At 38.5% G+C, this 23,105-nt stretch overlaps 3 protein-coding genes across 3 annotated transcripts in view; 1 reads left to right on the top strand and 2 right to left on the bottom strand.

Moving 5' to 3' along the window:
• Positions 1-23,105, bottom strand: part of LOC310720836 (uncharacterized protein) — a 116,735-nt gene that overhangs the window by 3,559 nt on the left and 90,071 nt on the right. The gene's annotated exons all lie outside the window — the stretch shown is intronic.
• The window catches only part of LOC310720847 (uncharacterized protein), a 273,241-nt gene that overhangs the window by 179,464 nt on the left and 70,672 nt on the right, over positions 1-23,105 (bottom strand). The gene's annotated exons all lie outside the window — the stretch shown is intronic.
• c9 (complement component 9) overlaps positions 1-23,105 on the top strand; it is a 40,260-nt gene that overhangs the window by 7,853 nt on the left and 9,302 nt on the right. Inside the window, exons 2-6 of the mRNA XM_083531882.1 lie at positions 9,573-9,716; positions 9,904-10,012; positions 10,282-10,432; positions 21,979-22,123; positions 22,335-22,473. Of these exons, the coding sequence (XP_083388008.1) occupies positions 9,637-9,716; positions 9,904-10,012; positions 10,282-10,432; positions 21,979-22,123; positions 22,335-22,473 (624 nt within the window). The 5' untranslated portion in view covers positions 9,573-9,636. The remainder of the gene's footprint in view (positions 1-9,572; positions 9,717-9,903; positions 10,013-10,281; positions 10,433-21,978; positions 22,124-22,334; positions 22,474-23,105) is intronic.

Raw genomic sequence — 23,105 nt, 5'->3', positions numbered from 1 at the left:
TGGCTCTGCACACATTAATACATCTGATTTAGACTTTTTTATGCCTACGGAGAAAGAGAAATTTATTCGGTCTAGGACATACTTAAAAATACATTTTCAAGAAAAGCTAGACATAATGAGGAGGTCGGCCAACCTGGAAGCTAGCTAGCTAGTCTCAGCCCGGGAAAGGGTTCACCACTTCCAGACCAGTAAATACAAGTGGTACCACTGGCTTACAGCCTCTGAGGAGCGGTGCAAATTATGAGAATGAATCTCTGGTGAGTAGATTGTATTTTATTAAAATTTTATATTATGTCATGTTATTAGACAAATGTTGATTCCCAACTGCTCCAGATGATGTAGGTGTCACAGTTGCGGTTGTAGTGTAGGATAAGATAAGATATACTGTTACTCATTCCATAGTGGGGAAATTTCTCAACTAGAGGTTTGAAGTTGTCTTAACTAGGTTTCTTGCTTTAGTAAAATGGTATTCACCCTCCATATGTGAAATGCCTTTCTCTGTAATACCACGTGTTGTTATATTGCGTTTTTTTGTATGGTATTGATGGTTGCTATAATCGCGACGTGATAGTGATGGTATTAAGAGGTGGATTAAGTCGGGTAAGTCCCCACTGAAGGCCCAGGTACCAAATGCACAGTCCGACAATGATTATATATATATATATATATCTCAAAAGAACATTTTTAGTGAATTGTTGGCCGAAACTATGTTAATTTACTGTATATGTACTAAATACTTGGTGGTGGCTTATTTTGCTTTAATTACCACCTCAATTTGGAGTGGCATGGAGGTGATCAGTCTGTGGCACTGTTGAGGTGGTATGGAAGCCCAGGTTTCTTTGACAGTGGCATTTAGTTTATTTTGCATTTTTGGTCTTTTGTTTCTCATTTTCCTCTTTACAATACCAGGTCTGATGAGTTTGCTGGCCAGTCAAGCACACCAACACCATGGTCTTTTAACCAACATTTGTTGCTTTTGGCAGTGTGGGCAGGTGCCAAATCCTGCTGGAAAATGAAATCAGCATCTCCATAAAGCTGGTCAGCAAAGGAAAGCATTAAGTACTCTAAAACTTCCTCGTAGATGGCTGTGCTGACCTTAGACTTGATAAAACACAGTGGAGCACTACCAGCAGATAACACTACTCCCCAAACCACTACTGACTGTGCACATTTTACACTGGACCTCAAGCAAATTGGATTCTGTGCCTCTCCTCGCTTCTTCCTGACTCTGGGACCTTGATTTTCAAATGAAATGCAAAATTTTCTTCGCTTTCATCTGAAAAGACAACTTTGGCCCACTGAGCAACAGTCCAGTCTTTTTTGTCCTTTTTGCCCAGGTAAGACACCTCTGACGTTGTCTTTGGTTCAGTAGTGACTTGACACAAGGAACGCATCAGTTGTGTCCCATGGATACGTCTGTGCGTGGTGGCTATTGAAGCACTGACTTCTTCTGCAGTCCACTCTTTGTGAATCTTCCCCAAATTCTTGAATGGGCTTCATTTCACCTTTTTCTAACACATTTTTTCCATTCAACTTTTTATTAATGTGCTTGGATACAGCACTCTGTGAACAGCCAGCTTCCTTAGCGATGAACTTTCATGGATGCACTACATGCCCGTGAGCACTGTTGCGATCTCAACCCCTCCGAGACCACACAGATCTTCCTTTCCAAAAGACATTCTATTTACCTTTAAGCTTTATCACTATTGTTTTTGGTTTATTTCATGATTCTGTGTTCCGTCATTAAACCTCCTTTTCACTACTCCGGTTTTTGCTTCCGTCACTCCGTAACCCTGACAAATATATATATAAATATATATATATATTATAATACACCACCAAAATGTAATTTTTTTATTATTATACGTTTGTTTTACTGTTGTGCCAAGTTTTTAAATCTGCCATGATGCACACATCCAGCAATTACAACTGGCTGTGTGAAAAAGCTCTGTTTGGTGTCCTGATGAGTTAAGTAATTTAAATATTCATTATAATTACTTTCAAACATTTACAATAATATTTTTTCTTCATGCTGTATATTGAGTATGGCTTCACTAATAATAAACATACATTGGCATAAAGCATCCTTGCTGATGTTGATAAGAGAACTAAAAACTTAGAAAGTATTAATTTAAGGTACATTTAAAACAGATAAAAAGTCTCGTTGTGATTATTACAAGTTAACCCATGACAATCTATGTCCAATAAATTGCGATTAAAATTTTTAATCGATTGACAGCCCTAACATAGATAATAGGGGTATAACAGTACACGTATTCAGTACAGGACTTTCAGTTTGGTACACATGTACTGAATGCAATATTTTTTTGTGCAGAACATCTGATTTTAAGTAGTGGACTGCAAGTTTGTTTAGTCTCTGCCTAAAAAATTGCCTAAAATTGCCTTTATTATTATTATTATTATTATTATAATAACTTATAAATTATATTATATTATAATAACTTATCACTTATAAAGCACTAAAAAGCACTAAATGGTTTGGCTCCCATGTATCTATCCAGTCTCTTAACACGCTACAATCCGTCACGCTCCCTGAGATCTCAAAACTCTGGGCTTCTAGTAGTTCCTAGAATAGCAAAGTCCACTAAAGGCGGTAGAGCATTTTCACATTTAGCTCCTAAACTCTGGAATAGTCTTCCTGACAGTGTTCGGGGTTCAGATACACTCTCCCAGTTTAAGTGCAGATTAAAAACATATCTTTTTAGCAAAGCCTACACATAACACACATCACACACATCACATCACAACCTTGTGCTCCAGAACATCTGATCACATGCACATTATCAACTTGTGCTGTTAATATCATGAACAGCAGCCACGCTAATTCCTCTCCACTGCTTCTCTTTCTCTCCCCATCCCGAGGCTTCCTGAGGTTTGGCCAGCTCCAGTCACGTCCCACCTCGTGAAGATTATGGACCTATGGATGATCATGGAGAAGTAGATGCCGAGTGTTTAAAGGCCCTGGCATGGAGAAGCTGATGCTGGATCTATGATGATCACAAATTGTTCTGTATTGTTGAAAGATTTATGACCAAACTTTTGATGTCACCCATATGAGGATGGGTTCCCCTTTGAGTCTGGTTCCTCTCAAGGTTTCTTCCTCATATCATCTAAGGGAGTTTTTCCTTGCCACTGTCGCCACGGCTGCTCATCAGGGACAAACGCACACCATTCACCTTCACTGTTGTTTTCTGTAAAGCTGCTTTGAGACAATGTCTGTTGTGAAAAGCGCTATACAAATAAACTTGACTTGACTTGACTTGACTATTATTACAAGTTAAAACATACACAACAATGCCAGGGGTATAAAAAATAAACTAGAGTTAGAACATGCATGAAAACACTAAAGAATTCATAGTGCTGGCATTACCCGCTAACCAGGAATTGACTGGAGGCTAACGCTAGCAAACATATCAAGGAAGTGAATGAATGAAGAATGGAAGGAATGATGATATTTGTTCAAGCATTGTGAACAGTTAAGTGGATCATATCTTTAAAAAAAATTACTATTAAATGTAATAATATATATATATACATATTTTGGGGCACTACAAATCGTATTTCCGGTATGGAGTTAGTAGCCACAGTGACACTGCATGACACTATGACACAGTGATACTAGTTTTTAGAAACTCTAGTTTCTTTTCCATACCCCTGGTTTTGTTGTGTATGATTTGAAGTTAAATAATAAAAAATTGCAGTCAGTTTCTTTGACCTCATGGATTTTGCTCCGATATGCATTGTCTCTTGATTTAATATTAACATTTGAATTAAATACAAAAAAATTTTGTCATAGTTCCACAGACCAAGTTAGAAGTTATTTCAGATCATTGCCTTATCTCCTTTAAAATCTGCCTCAGTCATAGCATCACCACATTACTGTGTTAAATGTACATTCACTTCAGCTACTGCAGCGAGTTTTATCAACAATCTCTTGCAGTTATCAACATTGATTGAATCACCGTCTGACCCCGCAGAGTTCAACTAGGCTACTGCATGTCTAGAATCAATTTTCCACTACACTTCAAATCATGTAGCTGATAGTGAAAATACCAGGCAAAAAAAAGTTACTATTTTATATAAAAAAACAACAACCTGAAGATAGCAATTATAACAAATCATCACTTACATAGTTTTACTTCCATTCAAGAGAAATAATTAATTTAATTGATTTCTGCATCATACTTCATCAACTTGTGTTCTCAATTCTGTACCTACATGTTTCTTCAAACAGATAATTACAGAAGTACTTGAACCTATTCTAAAATAATAAATTCCTTTCATTCTTCCACCGATTATGCACCTAAATCTTTAAAACTGGCTGTTATCAACTCCTATTTATCAGTGTCGGGCCGTGCATTTGGTACCTGGGCCTTCAGTGGGGACTTACCCGACTTAATCCGCCTCTTAATACCACCACGATCACGTCACAATTATAGAAACCATCAATACTATTAAAAAACGCAAGATAACTCGTGGCATTACAGAGAGAGAGGCATTTCACATATGGAGGGTGAATACCATTTTACTAAAGCAAGAAACCCAGTTACGACTTCAAACCTTCACACTAACACCACAACTATGCCACCTACATCATTTGAAGCAGTTCAGAATCAATATTTGTAAAATAACATGACAAAAACATAAATATAAAAAAAAAATACAACCTACTCACCAGAGCATACTCATAATTTGCACCGCTCCTCAGAGGCTGTAATCCAGTGCTATCACTCGTATTCACTGGTCTGGAAGTGGTGAACAAACCCTTTCCCAAGCTGAGACTAGCTAGCTAGCTTCGGGGTTGGCCGACCTCTCCTCACGATGTCTAGCTTTTCTTGAAAATGTATTTTTGTGTATGTCCGAGACTAAATTAATTTCTCTTCCTCCGTAGGCATAAAAAAGTCTAACTTAGATGTATTAATGTGTGCAGAGCGCTACAGATGTGTTTTGCTAGTCGAACTTGGCTGTAACAATTTCCCTCTGACCAACCAATCAGAGGACAGAAAATTCTGACGCTATAATTTAAAATCTAAATGGTTAAAGAAACAGAGCTATTTCTTAAGGAGACTATAGTAAAAAAGGCCAGCAGAACAGACTTTGCAGGCCCTGGGCAGATTAGATTGACATGGCAGCACATAGAGGCTGAAATCTGATTGGACAAAAAAATCTAACATCCACATACACTCACCGGCCACTTTATTAGGTACACCTGTCCAACTGCACGTTAACGCAAATTTCTAATCAGCCAATCACATGGCAGCAACTCAATGCATTCAGGGTCAGAATTTGGGGTCAACAACATGAAAGCATGGATCCATCCTGCCTTGTATCAACAGTTCAGGCTGGTGGTGGTGGTGTAATGGTGTGGTGGGATATATTCTTGGCACACTTTGGGCCCATTAGTACCAATTGAGCATCATGTCAACACCACAGCCTACCCGAGTATTGTTGCTGACCATGTCCATCCCTTTATGACCACAGTGTACCCATCTTTGATGGCTATTTCCAGCAGGATAACACACCATGTCATAAAGCGCGAATCATCTCAGACTGGTTTCTTGAACATGACAATGAGTTCACTGTACTCAAATGGCCTCCACAGTCACCAGATCTCAATCCAATAGAGCACCTTTGGGATGTGGTGGAACGGGAGATTTGCATCATGGATGTACAGCCGACAAATCTGCAGCAACTGCGTGATGCTATCATGTCAATATGGAGCAGAATCTCTGAGGAATTTTTCCAGTACCTTGTTGAATCTATGCCACGAAGGATTAAGGCAGTTCTGAAGGCAAAAGGGGGTCCAACCCGGTACTAGTAAGGTGTACCTAATAAAGTGGCCGGTGAGTGTACACGCACTGGAAGCAGTGCAGCCAAGGGAAATGCTTTGAAATGAAGAGAATAAAATGTTGTGAATAAATGTATACAATTTCATGGGACAAATATTAGAATTTTGTTTGTAAATGTAGGTCAGTGCTTCTGATAGTGTTTAGACTGGCTGCCTGCCACTGCTATTTATAAACCCTAAACTTGACTCCTTTATTTCTAAAAGTCTAGAAAAAAATGCTTATAGCACAGCAGTTATGCAAACACCTAAATAGGAGAGCACTGGTTAAAGTTGTAAAAGACCTGCTATTTGGCTTCTGATAAGGGCTATGTCTCCTTACTTGTGTTGCTTTATCTTAGTGCAGCTTTTGACACAACTGATCATAATATTCTCTTTGCTAGATCAGAAAATCGTATTGAAATAAAAGGAACAGCTCTCTCCTGGCTTAGGTCCTATTTGACTGATCACTAACAGTTTGTTGACATTCTTTAAACTCACAGAGTTAAAGTTTGGTGTTCCACAAGGATCTGTCTTGGGTGGACCACTGCTTTTTTCTTTATATATGCTACCTGTGGGTGAAATAATTATAAAAAGGTATTAGCTCGCATCATGAGGCTGAAGATACACACTTGTACGTCTAAGCAAGGCTGGATAAGAGAAATTAACTTAACAATGTATAGGAATGTGTAAAGAACTTTAGATGCTTGATAACTTTCTTTTGCTTAATTCTGATAAGACAGAAGTACTTTTACTAGAACCATGTGCAGCTATAAGTGAGCTTTTGGATTACATCTCTGGTTTTTCTTTCTCAGTGTGTACAGCAGTCAAAGAAAGTAAATATTGATATTAGCCTTTCCTTTGAGGCTTATGTGGATGCAATTATCGAGAAAGCCTTCTTGCATCTTAACAATTGTGTGTATGTGTGTGTGTGTGTGTGTGTGTGTGTGTGTGTGTGGGTGTGTGTGTGTGATGTCTGAGGTCTGGTGCACACTCAAACATGGCAGTTTACCTACAGAAAAAATTTGTTGTATATTTATAATCATTGCAACATTTTATTGGGAGTCAGTATATTGTGGCTAAGTTAGGGGTGATGTGGTCATATACTTTGATCAATACTGGTTCTTGTTGTTCAATTGTAGACCATTTAATAACAATTAGCTATCATTTTTAAAGCTAGACAAATAAATATCTTGCAAGAGCAGTGTGTATGAGGAAATTTATCAAAGCATTCATTTAACAATAGCAGTGTGCTGCTTATTTATTACTTACGAGAACACCCAAACAGTAAAGCATTACAGTAGTCTAAAAATAGCATGAACTAGTTTTTCTGCATCCTGTAATAACGACATATTCTTTTTTTTTGGCAATATTTCTAAAGGGTAAGAAGGCTATTCTGGTAATGTTAGTTAAGACTAGTGTCAATAATCACACCAAGGTCTTTGACTCCTGTACACATTGAGACCAAAAGACCATTCTTAATAAGGAAGTTTACTTCTAGCTGCATGTGGTCCCATTTTATCAGAGTTAAGCAGAAGGATGTTATCAAGCATTGCTAATCTGATGTCTCTTATCTGGCTTTGTTGAAACATACAACTGTGTATTGTCAACATAGCAATGGAAGCTAATACCATGTTTACGCATACAAGCATAAAAACACAGCCCTGAGACCAAGAGCGGGTCAGTAACCATTAGTGCTGTCTCTGTGCTATGATGAGGCCAATATGTTATGGGACTTGATGTTTTTCTTACTTTAGAAACTTCTGACAGAGAGGTTCATTTTCAAAAGTTAACACAAGCTGGAAAGCATATCACTGAAGATAATTAAAGAAATTTAAATGTATGTTTTAAGCGTTGTTCAAATCCTTTTTGTGTATGTGTGTATATTTTTGTGCATCTGTAAATTTGAGCCCTTCCTCCGACATACATGGCTAGGTAAATATATTTGCCTGACAAAACATTTTCAAAATTAAGCTTTTCAATCTTTATTTTATTATAAGTTAAAAGAAAATTGTTAAAAGGAACATTAATTAACTTGTAAATAGACATGGCATCTTAAAAACGCAGTGTTAATAAGTAAGATTATATAGTCAATATATTGCCAGTATAATCAATATCGATACAAATACTAATTCTTTCTAGAAATAATTTTCTGTGAGATTTTATAGCTTATATAGTTTTTGAAAACTATTATTAATAATATTAAACAATCTGCTATGGCCTGGACATCTTTTGTCTAATTTATGTAAAAAATTATGAACATTATTAATTGAAAACAATTTTAACAAAATATTACAAGTCACCTAAAACATTCAAATAGTCACACAATGCTCCTATAATTCTCTTCAAAGGCTTTTGTAATTTCTCCCCCTTTAGTTCTTCTCTCAATGATTGACTCCTCTGTTTAAACAAAATCTTTTTCCTTATAAACTTTGTGAGATAAAAACTGAATTTGAATTTCCACAAATAATGGACATTTTAGAGTTTCTGCAGTAACCCCAGGAGAGGTATGTAACTGTTTGTTAAGCTGTCTCTCTGTTGCATTGATTTAATGATAAATCTTTAACTTTTTTTCGTTCTTACACTGTCTGGAATAAAATGAAGTGTTCTCCAGGAAGATTCTACCTAATTATCAAAGTTGATGATGTGCCAATGTGCAAGAAAAGTGTGTTAAGGAAATAAGAGATAATGGCATCCCTGTTGTTTTTTAGCTTGGCTTACCCACCCCACATATAAAGTACATTTACCTTCCTGGTCACATGCACACAGAAAACCCTGATAAAACTGTGCAGTGCCAAAGTTAAATGTCTTTTGGACTTTTGTGTGTTTACATTGTTACGCAAATGCTGTGTGTTTGTCTTTGCCTTTTACCGAAAATGACAGTAACAGGAACAAATGCTTATATATATACACAATATTCAGTATGCATGTTTGTGTAATACATACAAACATACACGTGAAAAGTTATACTTGTATAAATTGTCCTTTCCTCTGTCCCTAAGCGACCTCAGCATTTTTATTTTTAATTGTGGGTTTTTTTTTTTCCTTCGGGCTGGGGGTTAAAACAAAAAACTCTACACAACACTGATGCAGTAAAACTATATAAACAATATGCAAACATCCATCCATAGATAATTTAAGTGCCTATGTGATTATATATAATTGAAGAATTGAATTTATATATAGAATTTAATTTATTTATATATATATATATATATATATATATATATATATATATATATATATATATATATATATAAAAAGTCTACTATTACATATCACCTTATTTACTAACATATTTTTCTAAAAATTCATTTGCTTGAAAATGTACACTTTGGAAATATAAAATGCTTTTTGACCTGACAATTAATGTCTGTGTTGTTGAATAAGATATTTTGGCCAAATATTGTGGATGTACGGGTGTCTAGATAGGTAAGTAGGTCAGAAAGAAGTCTTCGATAAAAGTATAAAATGTGTTGTATTGCCACTTTTTAAGCTTTTGATGCAATTAAATAAACAATGTGTTGAAACCGTGTTACACTACACATTATTTTAAACATTTAAAATGCAAAAAAGCATGCTTATTGTAGTTTTTAGTATTTAGTATTTGTTCATGAGACTTTTAAAAAAACTGCATAAAAATCATTACATTTGGCTATAATACTAAAAACATTTTATCCAGTAACTCTGATAAGGCTGGTAAATTATTAACACGTTTTCTCTCCAGATGTATTAAAGGCCCCCAACACACAGACAGACACCAGTCTACCAGGTTTGGCTAAAGCCTCACAATGAGAATGTTGATGGTATTAGCTCTGTTTATCCACTGCTTCCTGCAGCTAACTGCTGGAATGCGTGTGGGTGATTTCACGTATGTATGCCTTTTTTTATACATGCATGCTATAGTATGCAGTAGGAAGTTTGAGTTATGATATGAGAACTGTCCAATCAAGTGTCATGGTTCATGATTTATCCCAACATCAGAGTCACATATACAAAGATTAGATGATTTATAGCTGCAATGGATACAAATTAATCTATATCTTTCTCCCTTCAAGGCAAGGGTTCAAAAAAGTTAAAAGGGAGGTAGGAGACCCACCACATATTGACTGTAAAATGACTGCTTGGTCTAATTGGGTGCCCTGTGACCCTTGCACTAGAAAAACGGTAAGACAACACACACACACACACACACACACACACACACACACACACACACACACACACACACACACACACACACACAAACACACACAGTGTAATGTCATATTAAACAGCAATGCAAACTACATATAAAATGTATAATTTATTCAAAACATTTATCACTTGGATTTATTACATTTATGACAATGCCTTAAAAGTAGATAATTGGATGTTGAGAGGTATTAATGTAGCAAATGTATAATGTGTGTTTGTTTTTCTCATGGATGATTTAGCATCGTTCCAGGGGCATTGAATTATTTGGGCAGTTTGGAGGCCAAAGATGTATTGAACCGATTGGAGAAGAACAACTCTGTACACCAGCGACTGAATGTGTAGAAGATCCACCACCTGTCTGCTCCTCTAATGAGTTTGTCTGCAAATCAGGTTATTACTGGCCAAAGATACAGTTTATGTTTATTCTTGATCACAGAAATATGAATCAGAATTCAGAAAATAATGTAAATATTTATTATATTATAACTAAAGTCGTCTAGTTGAACTTTGTGCACATAATGAGTATTGCATTGCAGTATAGCATTGGAGAATTGAAGTTGCAAATATGAATTATGTAAAATGCTACTAAATTAATAATGTAGTTATGTGTAGGATAGAATTTACATAAAAGAGGTGTTTTTTGGTTATTCATTTTTTTATGCATGTAATCAGATCTCTAATTCAACCACCTACCTATCCACCGACCTACCTACAGTGGGGCAAAAAAGTATCGTCAGCCACCAATTGTGCAAATTCTTGCACTTAAAAAGATGAGAGAGGCCTGTAATTTTCATCATAGGTACACTTTAACTATGAGAGACAAAATAAGAAAAACATTTTTAAAGAATTTATTTGCAAATTATGGTGGAAAATAAGTTTTTGGTCACCTACAAAAAAGCAAGATTTCTGGCTCTCACAGACCTGTAACAACATCTTTAAGAGGCTCCTCTGTCCTCCACTTGTTACCTGTATTAATGGCACCTGTTCAAACTCGTTATCAGTATAAAAGACACCTGTCCACAACCTCAAACAGTCCACTCCACTAATCCACAAACTCCACTAATCCACAAACTCCACTATGGCCAAGACCAAAGAGCTGTCAAAGGACACCAGAAACAAAATTGTAGACCTGCACCAGGCTGGGAAGACTGAATCTGCAATAGGTAAGCAGCTTGGTGTGAAGAAATCAACTGTGAAAGCAATTATTAGAAAATAGAAGACATACAAGACCACTGATAATCTTCCTCGATCTTGGGCTCCCCGCAAGATCTCACCCTGTGGGGTCAAAATGATCACAAGAACGGTGAGCAAAAATCCCAGAACCAGACGGTGGGACCTAGTGATTGACCTGCAGAGACCTGGGACCAAAGTAACAAAGGCTACCATCAGTAACACACTACACCGCCAGGGACTCAAATCCTGCAGTGTCAAACGTGTCCCCCTGCTTAAGCCAGTACATGTCCGGGCCTGTCTGAAGTTTGCTAGAGAGCATTTGGATGATCCAGAAGAGAATTGGTAGAATGTCATATGGTCAGATGAAACCAAAATAGATCTCTTTGGTAAAAACTCAACTTTCGTGTTTGGAGGAAAAAGAATGCTGGGTTGCATCCAAAGAACAGCATACCTACTGTGAAGCATGGGGGTGGAAACATAATGCTTTGAGACTGTTTTTCTGCAAAGGGACCAGGACACTGATCTGTGTAAAGGAAAGAATGAATGGGGCCATGTATCGTGAGATTTTGAGTGAAAACCTCCTTCCATCAGCAAGGGCATTGAAGATGAAACGTGGCTGGGTCTTTCAGCATGACAATGATCCCAAACACATCGCCCAGGCAACGAAGCAGTGGCTTCGTAAGAAGCATTTCAAGGTCCTGGAGTGGCCTAGCCAGTCTCCAGATCTCAACCCCATAGAAAATCTTTGGAGGGAGTTGAAAATCCGTGTTGCCCAGCGACAGCCCCAAAACATCACTACTCTAGAGGAGATCTGCATGGAGGAATGGGCCAAACTACCAGCAACAGTGTGTAAAAACCTTGTGGAGACTTACAGAAGATGTTTGATCTCTGTCATTGCCAACAAAGGGTATATTACAAAGTATTGAGATGAACTTTTGTTATTGACCAAATATTTATTTTCCACCATAATTTATAATTTTATAAATTCTTTAAAAATCAGACAATGTGATTTTCGGGATTTTTTTTCTACATTTTGTCTCTCATAGTTGAAGTGTACCTATGATGAAAATTACAGGCCTCTCTCATCTTTTTTTCTCTCTCTATCTATCTATCTATCTATCTATCTATCTATCTATCTATCTATCTATCTATCTATCTATCTATCTATATATATATATATATATATATATATAAAAAGCGTTTTTAAAGCGTCTTTATTAGGGACCAAAAATGAAAGTAAAAGGAAGGGGATAGTGTTCTGGTGCCCGGGAAAGGGGGTGAGGAGTGGCTGGAGTGGGGGAAGGAGCGGGGCATCATTTGCTTGGCTCCGATGCCTCAGGTCCCGACAGGCGGGCTGACTCTGCCACGGACACTATCGGCTTGTAGGGGTCAGGGTCCTTCTGTCGCAGGGCCATTTAGTCTTCTTCACTTACGAGGCATTGCGAGGGTCCAGCGGGAATTCCTCTTCCGTATCTGCCGTCTTTAGCCTGTAGCTAAAGAAGAGAGCTGATATTAGTCGGAATCCTAAGGTTCCTAAAGTTCTCCCCACTCCAATTGAGCTCCAGCCGTGTCTTGTAAGGACGCAACGACTCCTTGTTTGCTGCGCTGGGCTAGGGTGCGCCGCCTCAGCAACGTCCTTACGCACCCTGCTGACGGTTGAGTTCAGAGCGCTTGCCCCTTTTGGTACCTGAGGTGTGTGTGCATGTATATATATACAGTACAGACCAAAAGTTTATATATATTATATATACAGTACAGACCAAAAGTTTGGACACACCTTCTCATTCAAAGAGTTTTCTTTATTTTCAGGACTATGAAAATTGTAGAGTCACACTGAAGGCATCAAAACTATGAATTAACACATGTGGAATTATATACAATGGAATTATATAACTCTTTGAATGAGAAGGTGTGTCCAAACTTTTAATGTTAATGTGCTATCTTATAAGCATCTAATAATGGAAGCCCTTTGTTAAAAGGAACAAGGCTATTAAGCAATGTAGAGCAATGTGGTGGCAACATAGTAAACAATTACCTTCATTGACCTAAATAGAAAGTAAATTAACAGAAGAAAAATCCAAGTTAAATCAATAGTTACAATCAAAGAGTTTTTGAAGAAACTCAGCAGGTAGGTTGTTCAAACTATTTTGGAGAGCAAACGACAGATCTTCTGTTGATGCAGGATGCCTCAAATCCTTCTGTTTCTTAACCTCAGACAGACCCCTTGTTCTTCTCTACACTGAAGATTAGCTGTATGTTAGTAATGATATTGGCCGGTCATTGCCTGCTGCAGAATTGCTGCAGGTTGGGGTCCAAACAGATATCTCCCTAAAGGTATTGCATAATGGGTAAAGTATCTGCCTGTATTTCTTAGCATTAAGGACACCATTAAACCTGCAGAACATTTGCAGAAGTGCAGCCCCAGACTTGCAAGGAACCTCCACTATGCCTCACTCTTGCCTGCAGACACTCATTATTGTACCACTCTATAGCTCTCCTGCTACAGCAAAATGTTTACATTTTTCTTTTTTATCAGTCCAGAGCACCAGCTGGCATTTGTCTGCACCAGTTTCTATGTTTTTGTGCCAAGTTAAGTCTCTTAGCCTTGTTTCCACATCAGAGGTATGATGTCCACAATTCTTCCATTAAGACCACTTCTGGCCAGACTAGAACAATAAGTTATCTTACATCCTCTCTTGTTTGAGATCCACCTATGGAAAGGGCATCTGTAGCTGACCTCTGCAGAAGCATCCAATTGCACCATGTCTGGCTTGACAGACAGGAGCACGTGCCCAGTGGCGGGTAAGAGACCACCCCTTACCCGAGTGCATAAGGCACCTGCATACAATTCCTTTCCTCACTTGGCATTCGCTTTTTCATCTGAATACTCACGAGGCTTTTAAACTTTCATACAGGCAAGACTAATACCTAAACGTAAATGGCCAGCCTCAAGCTTGGCCACAGAGTGCTGTAAGTCCATGTTCATGTGCAGCCAGTCCTCCAGACACCTATTCTGCCTCCCACATTCCCCTGTTTGTGCCTGCCATTGAGTGCACAACTCCAGTTCGCACAGGCTTTACTGTTCCCCCTGTTGTCCAGTGTGTGTTTCCCCGTTTCAGAAGGGAAGAAAGTGAGAAAAAGTAGTGCCATCACACAGCTCCCTTTACATTCCTTTACATGTATGGCATTTTGCAGAGGCTCGTATTTAGAGCGACATACAGTGGGTACGGAAAGTATTCAGACCCCCTTACATTTTTCACTTTTTGTTATATTGCAGCTTTTTGCTGAAATCATTTAAGTTCATTTATTTTCCTTATTAATGTACACATTGCACCCCATATTGACAGAAAAACACAGAATTGTTGATATTGTTGCAGATTTATAAAAAATAAAATAAAAACTGATATCACATGGTCCTAAGTATTCAGACCCTTTGCTCAGTATTTAGTAGAAGCACCCTTTTGATCTAATACAGCCATGAGTCTTTTTGGGAAAGATGCCACAAGTTTTTCTCACCTGGATTTGAGGATCCTCTGCCATTCCTTCTTGCAGATCCTCTCCAGTTCTGTCAGGTTGGATGGTAAACATTGGTGGGCAGCCATTTTTAGGTATCTCCAGAGATGCTCAATTGGGTTTAAGTCAGGGCTCTGGCTGGGCCATTCAAGAACAGTCACAGAGTTGTTGTGAAGCCACTCCTTCATTATTTTAGCTGTGTGCTTAGGGTCATTGTCTTGTTGGAAGGTAAACCTTCGGCCCAGTCTGAGCCCCAGAGCACTATGGAGAAGGTTTTCGTCCAGGATATCTCTGTACTTGGCCGCATTTATCTTTCCCTCGATTGCAACCAGTTGTCCTGTCCCAGCAGCTGAAAAACACCCCCACAGCATGATGCTGCCACCACCATGCTTCACTGTTGGGACTGTATTGGACAGGTGATGAGCAGTGCCTGGTTTTCTTCACACATACCGCTTAGGATTAAGGCCAAAAAGTTCTATCTTGGTCTCATCAGACCAGAGAATCTTATTTCTCACTATCTTGGAGTCCTTCAGGTGTTTTTAGCAAACTCCATGCGGGCTTTTATGTGTTTTGCACTGAGGAGAGGCTTCCGTTGGGCCACTCTGCCATAAAGCCCCACCTGGTGGAGAGCTGCAGTGATGGTTGACTTTCTACAACTTTCTCCCATCTCCCGACTGCATCTCTGCAGCTCAGCCACTGTGATCTTTGGGTTCTTCTTTACCTCTCTCACCAAGGCTCTTCTCCCCCGTTAGCTTAGTTTGGCCGGACGGCTAGCTCTAGGAAGGGTTCTGGTCGTCCCAAACATCTTTCATTTAAGGATTAGGGAGGCCACTGTGCTCTTAGGAACCTTAAGTGCAGCAGACATTTTTTTGTAACCTTGTCCTTGTGCCTTGCCACAATTCTGTCTCTGAGCTCTTCAGGCAGTTCCTTTGACCTCATGATTCTCATTTGCTCTGACATGCATTGTGAACTGTAAGGTCTTATATAGACAGGTGTGTGGCTTTCCACACAAGTCCAACCAGTAATCAAACACAGCTGGACTCAAATGAAGGTGTAGAACTATCTCAAGGATTATCAGAAGACATGGATAGCACAGATATGAGTGTCACAGAAAAGGGTCTGAATACTTAGGACCATGTTATATTTCAGTTTTTCTTTCTAATAAATCTGCAAAAAATTGATTGAATGATTGATTGCTTAAATGATTTAAGCAAATGGCTGCAATATAACAGAGTGAAAATTTAAGGGGGTCTGAAAACTTTCCGTACCCACTGTACATTTATCTTATTCATAAAACTGAGCAGCCACCTAGCAGTGGCAACTTGGTGAGGCTGAGTTATAAACTTTTAACCTTGAGATTCCATAGTGCATCTAAAGGTTGTGAGTTTAACCCCTAGTGCATAAAGTGCTTTGAAAATAACAGTCACATTTTGAAAATGATACACAAGGCTCTCATACACCTAAACAAGAAAAATATTTATGTCAGAATGCTGTTCATTGATTACAGCTTTGCCTTCAACACCATCGTTCCATCAAAACTGTTTTCTAAACTGAAAGAATTAGGACTTAATTCTCACTTGTGTAACTGGATTTTGGACTTTTTGACAAACAGACCCCAAGGGGTCAGAATTGGGAATAACTTCTCCTTCATTCTGACTCTGAGCATTGTCGCTAAACACGGTTGTGTCCTAAGTAACTTACTGTACTCTGTGTTCACACACAACTTTGTTGCCTGTTGAGGAGAGTTGATGTGAGAGCACTATCACAATGGTGCGGTGATAACAATCTCTGCCTCAACATCAGCAAAACCAAAGAAAAGATAGTAAACTTCAGAAGGGTACAGAGAAGCTCAACTATACTCCTTTGCACATCAACATAACTATTGTAGAAGGATCAAGAACATCAAGTTTCTTGATGTCCAGCTCTCTGATGAGTTGTCCTGGTCCCTGCACACCACGTTAGTTGTTAAATCAGCTCGTCAGCTACTCTTCTTTCTGCGCAGACCCAAGAAGTTTGACCTCCACCCAAAGTACTCACCAACTTCTACAGATGCACCATTGAGAGCATCCCAATTGGATACCTGAGCATCTGTTATGGCAGACAGTACTAGATCGCAAGGTCCTACAGAGAGTCGTAAGAACAGCAGAACTCATATTGGAAATAAACTTCCAGCCTTGCAGGTCATCTACCACACACAATGTCTAAGAAGAAAAAAAATAATAATTATCCGTCACCCAGAATTTCATACCAACTGTCACTGACATCTGTACATGTTACAAATATAACTTGAAACTTTAAAACCAGTGTTGTGCTCATTACTAAAAAATAGTAACTAGTTACAATTACTCGTTACTTCATTCAAAAAGTAACTCCGTTACTTTGTTGATTACTTACACCAAAAAGTAATGCATTTACTGTTAAAAGTAACTTTTTAGTTACTTTTTCAAAAGAACCTTCTTTAATGTTCCCATTAATGCCCTTTTATGCGTTATGGTCTATAAGTCAGATGAGCACAAACTGAATATATCACAAGGATTTCTGAAATAAGTAACAAAACAAGCTGAATAATATATTCACAATCAAAAACTAAAGTGGCTTCTGCTGTTGTGTTGAGCTCTTAAAAATGTTCCTTTCACAGCTGAAGTATGAAAACTATCAACAATGTAGAACAGAACACCGGGTTAGCTTCTAGCTACTAGCTCCTCGGGCATGTTTCTGGAGGTGTTTCAACAGATTGGAGTTGCTGTTTATCACAGTAGATACGAGCTTCGAACCAGAAAGACACAACTTACATTTGACTTAAAAGTTTTTGTCTTTATACTCAACTAAAGTGAAATAATGAGCATATTTCCACTTTGAGAAACTCGTCTTGCTCTCGCCTCGACTCGCTATTACTGCCGCACAGACCTGAATAAACGGAGACACGCCCACAGTGCGTCTTCTTCCTGTTTACAGTGGTTCATCCACCAATCCTACAATGCGACGCTGCTGTAAGCAAGTTAGGCTGTAGTCTACACTTCAGCCGAAATTTATTCATTTAAAAAAGTAACGGGTAACGCACCATACGGTAACGGAGTTACTTTATTAGTTACTGTCAAAAGTAACGCGTTACTGCCCAACACTGCTTAAAACTATTTTGCTAACTAGAGCAAAAAAAACTATTTTGCTAACCCTTGCATCAATAATGAGCAATCCGACTGGATTGGCTACAAGCAGTTCCCCGAGGTACGTGGGGATGCTCAGTATTCATGTGACAGCCTGGTTGTCAGGGACAGCTTCTAAATGGGTGATTCCCACAATAACGAGGGTGTACAGACTTCAGTTTGTCAGAGCACCCACATGTTTTAACTGAGTTATCTCTTCTCACATGGACAAGAGCCGTGCTGTGGCGGAGTGGTAGCCCCCCATTTATTCTATTCTGAATCGTCCTATTCTGGATCTGACTGTTAAACAAGCATTTGAGGAAATACAATTTCAGAATGTTATCACATGGTTCTCTTGTACATTCAATAAAATAGAACAATTATTTCAGATCTGAGCGATGCTTTTTCCACATAAGCATTGATCCTCTGCACAGGAAATTCCTTCGTTTTGCCTTCTAAGACACGTGTTACGAATTCAGTCCTACCGTTTGGGCTCTCTCTGAGTCCAAGGACTTTCTGTCTGTGCGTGCAGGAGGGGCTTGCTCTGCTGAGAACAGCATATCTCAAGTTCCTAACATACATAGACGATTGACTGATTATAGCCAATTCAAGAGAGAAAGCGATTCAAAACACTGCCTGTGTGCTCACTCACATCACAGCAGTTTCAGAGTCAGTGTAAGCAAAAGCAATTTCACTACCACTCAGAATGTTATGTTCTTGGGTCTGGAGCTAAAATCTGTTAAAATGCATGCGCACCTGTCACAGAAGCACATTCTCTCCTTTATGAATTGCCTCTCACAGTTCAGGGAATGGAGCAATAGTACAATATACACATGTTTCAGACTACAGGGTCTTATGGCTTTGGCTGTCCAAGTCCTGCCTCTAGTCCTTCTGAGAATAAGGGCATTCATGAAGTGGATTTTCTCCTAATCTCAGCCCCTTTGCACAATCTCTGCTGATATGTCACAGTGACAAGCACATGCACAGCAGTGCTGTGCCACTGAAGGAACACCAAGGTCTATGCTCATGCACCCCCCTCAGGCCGATGATGCTGCCGAAGTTGATATCGACGGATGCCTCCCTAACAGGGTAGGGAGTCACACAGGAGGGCAAAACAGTGAATGGTGTGTGGCCAAACACACTACACTCAGCCCATATACATTTTTTGGAGCTCCTTACTATGTGGAAGGCTTTGAAACATTATCTGCCCCACTTACAGGGGTATCATTTGTTGGTGCGCTGCTACAATAAGACAGATGTAGCACAGATCAACCATTCAGGGGAAATGCACTTCTCCAAGCTTCATGCTAACACCATTCACATACTGTCTCTACGCATTTCCTCCATTTTGCTTAACTACTCCAACCCTGGGCCAGGTTGAGAAAACAAGGTTTGACTCTGATCTTGATAGCAAACAGGTGGCCCAAGGCACAATGGGTAGTAAATGGGTAGTAGTTTACAATTCTGTAAACTATAGCCCCTCCAATTGCACACGGACCTCCTGTCCCAAGCGAACAGGGATCTCCCATCCTTACTCAGACAGGGTGGTTCTCTAGGCCTGGTCCGTGAGTGGACAAATGTTAACACATTGGTTCTTATTTTGAATGGGGTTTTATTGCTCCTGTTCAGAATCTTCTACATGCTCCCTTTATGATTATAAGTTTTGTGTCTTTGAGAAGTTATGTGAGAGGCACCAGGTGATTTCATATTGCTATTTGAATGATATTTTGGGTTGTTTGCAAGACCTTATTGATGGTGGAAGATGCTTTTCTATGGTCAAGGTTGTTGGCTTGATGTCATGTTGGCTTGGTGCCACTATATTGGGGCAACACCCCCTTATTTGTAAATTTATGAAGGGTGCTCACTGCTCCATACCAACCACTAGAAGAGTACTTCCAGAATGGGCCCCTTTCTATGGTGTTGGAGGCTTTGTTTTAAAAGCCTTTGAAGCCTTTTAAACCTTTGTCTTTCAGCAACCAGGTCTTCATTTCTTGGGCCCCTGAACACAGGGAATCCCGTTTCTAAGCTCCCTCATTGGTTTGTGGAAGCTCTCTATTTGGCATATCAATCCAAGGGAGTTCAGCCTCCAGGGGGCCCTCAAAGCACACTTCACTAGAGACATGGCTGCTTCTTGGGCTCTGTTTAGAGGGGTTTCCTTGCAGGACATTTGTGCTGCTGCAAGCTAAGCCTCTCCACATTTGTCATATACTACCAGCTTGATGTTACCCAGTAGCTCATTCTGTCTTAGGGTGGGCTCTTAGTAGAATTGTACTATTAGGCCCTAGACTCGTTTTAGTCCTGATTGTCCAACCAGTTTTCATGTTATAAAAGTATGTTAGTTTGTACCCTCACCTGACACCAAATTTTTTCAGTTTATTTATATCAGTATGTTTATTTTATGCGATCAGGGTTTCGGTATGCATGTTACCACATGTCATGCCCTTAATGAGTTTTTTTACCCAAACCTTCTGTGTGGTCTGCTACTCTGTGACTCTGTGAAATTGATTATCATTAGCACTTGCTAAGTATAATTGGGTAAACATAGAACACAGACTCTGATCCTACAAAATCCCTGACTTTGTGCAAGTGTAAGAATTTATTTTGGTTTGAAGCTATAGAGGTGGTCACAAAAAAAAAAATAAAAAAATAATAATAATAATAAAATACAATTTGATTTAGATGTTTTTTTGCTCAATTTGGCCAGCTCTTGGAAGAGTCCTGGTTGTGCCACACTTCTTTTATTTGAGAATTTGAGGTCACTGTGCTCTTGAGAAAATTCAGTGCAGCAGCAATTTTTGTAGACTTCAGCTGACTCCCTCTTTGTCTTGCAACAGTCCTGTCTTTGAGCCATGCAGGCAGTTCCTTTGACCTCATGTTTTTGTTTTAATATGCATTGTCAGCTTCACAGCTGACGCTTTTTTTTTTTTTTTTTTGAGAGGTTTGTGCCTTTCCAAGTCATGTCTAATCAACTTTTCCACAAGTAGAGTCAAGGTGTAAAAACATCTCAGCAACAATTAGAGCAATGGGGGGCACCTGAGCTAATTTTCAAGTGTTGTGTAATTAAATATAATAATTTAATAAAAAAGAAAATTGCACACATTTCTAGAATTCTGTTTTCATTTAGTCATTATGAAGTACAAAGTGTAGATTAATGAGAAAATAATCAGTCTGAATGGTTGTAGTATCAGGCTGAAGTTAACAAAATTGGAAAAAGTGAAGGGGGTATGAATACTTTTCTAATGCACTGTACATATAGTGCATTCATATTATCTGTTTTTTACAGTCTTCTTATCATGAAAATGCATCCTTCAGCCTGCACTACTGCAAAACCCTGATCCTAAATAGACAAAAAAAAAGGTTTAAAAAATAAATAAATAAATAAATAAATAAATAAAAGGGAGCACTTAGTTAGGGAATGAGCTTGTAGCAACAACAACAAAAAAAAAAGTTAACAATTGCCATGAATTTACAATTAATAAAAAAAATGAAAAACAGACATCTCAATTTATGTCTTTTGTAACCCACAAGTTAGCTAGTAGTCTGTGAGGATTAATGTATATTTTCTTGCCAGAAGAAAAGGAATTAATAATATGGTGAAATTATTAATTTTATATCATGAATACCTGGTGTCCATTTACTTAGTCAAGCATGGGTCAAAAGGGTTTATCAAGTTGTGGTAACAATTTACATTTTAAATATCCTTTTATAAAAATACACTATTTTAAATAATTATAAAAAATAAACACTGCATTTGTGAATCCCATTCTAAAAGAAAAAGTTTAGTTTTTCATTTGCATTATCAAGACCTTATAATTTGCATAATTAAGACTCATTCATTTAAAAAAATTGCATTAGCACCAATGTCTAATACAGAAAAATTATATTTCTATTATGAGTAACTTAATAGTACTTAATAGTACTTTTTTGTTCTTATTGTGTCAAAATACCTACATTTCAGTCTGTAAATTGCAAACATGATGCAGGTGAAGCAGAAACAGATTAAGTTTAAATAAGCTAATGAGAATTCTTGCAATTATTTAACCTAGAAGTTAAATTAAATTAAGAAACGCTTAATTGATTTTCCTCTGTTACTGTCTCTTCTCACAGGCCTTTGTATTAAAAGTCGTCTGGTGTGCAATGGGGACAGTGACTGCGATGATGCATCTGATGAGGATGACTGTGAAAATATGCGTTCTCCATGTGGCAATATAGCAGTGACTGAGTCAGACATTGGTCTGGCTGCTGGATATGGGTCAGCAACAAATATATGTAGACCTAATAACATCTATATTGATAATCTAAGTAGGATTTTATGAGGTGGGCTGTTGCAAATTACATAATACAAAGAAGAACAAAAACCATCAAATGCCACTGAACAAAATGTACAGAATGAAAGGATTGTTAATCACATATGCTACACATACTGTAAATGCACTAAACAGATCTGTGCTTTCACCCATTAGCATAAACATTCTAGGTTCAGGCCCTCGCAGTAACCCATTTAATAACAAAATATATAATGGAGTCTGTGAGCGTGTCAAGGACCCATCCACATTGAGTTACCACAGACTGCCCTGGAATGTTGCTGTCCTTAACTATGAGGTAAGTTCAACATAAGTTAAACATGAAATATTTAAAACATTCAGAACTAGGTTAGGGTGCCCCCTGGCAGGAAATTATCTGGACAGGGCATTAAAGGCTTTGTTTAGTCTAAGGACAGGATATGGATGTTCTTGAAGTGGAAGACTGAGATCATAGAAGGCCCCAGAATGTCCTCAGCGGTCATCCATGATAGATTCCCATGCCTTAAGCCCTCCCAGACTTGCAGGTTGCACACATGGTGGATAATGTAACAAAGGTTCGCTCAGATACTGTGGTGTAATACAGTGCTTTCATATGTCAGTAGTCATGTTTAGATACTACGGTATTTAGTATATAGACACTGTCTTTCCTCCTGTGTGGAAACAATTGATAGTAGCTCTTGGTTACCTACATCCTACTTCCTCTCTACACAGACTCATCATTCTTGCTGATGAGACCCACCACAGATGTGTCATAGAATAACTTGATGATGGTTTCAAGCTGTGCATTGCTGCACAGTCATAAAATATATTTTCCCCTCTAAAAAATCCAGATGAATTATTCTATTTTTAAGAGAAACAGGTGAAGTGGTGACCTTGAGAAGCAACAGCAGAGTACAGATTACTGCTGTAGCCTGTGCTGGGTGAAGCTTT

The sequence above is a fragment of the Silurus aristotelis genome (genome assembly GCF_946808225.1).
Source record: "Silurus aristotelis genome assembly, chromosome: 26".
In the NCBI taxonomy this organism is placed as follows: domain Eukaryota; kingdom Metazoa; phylum Chordata; class Actinopteri; order Siluriformes; family Siluridae; genus Silurus; species Silurus aristotelis.
Note: the sequence above shows the minus strand (reverse complement) of the source record. Positions and strands in the feature narration are given on the sequence as shown.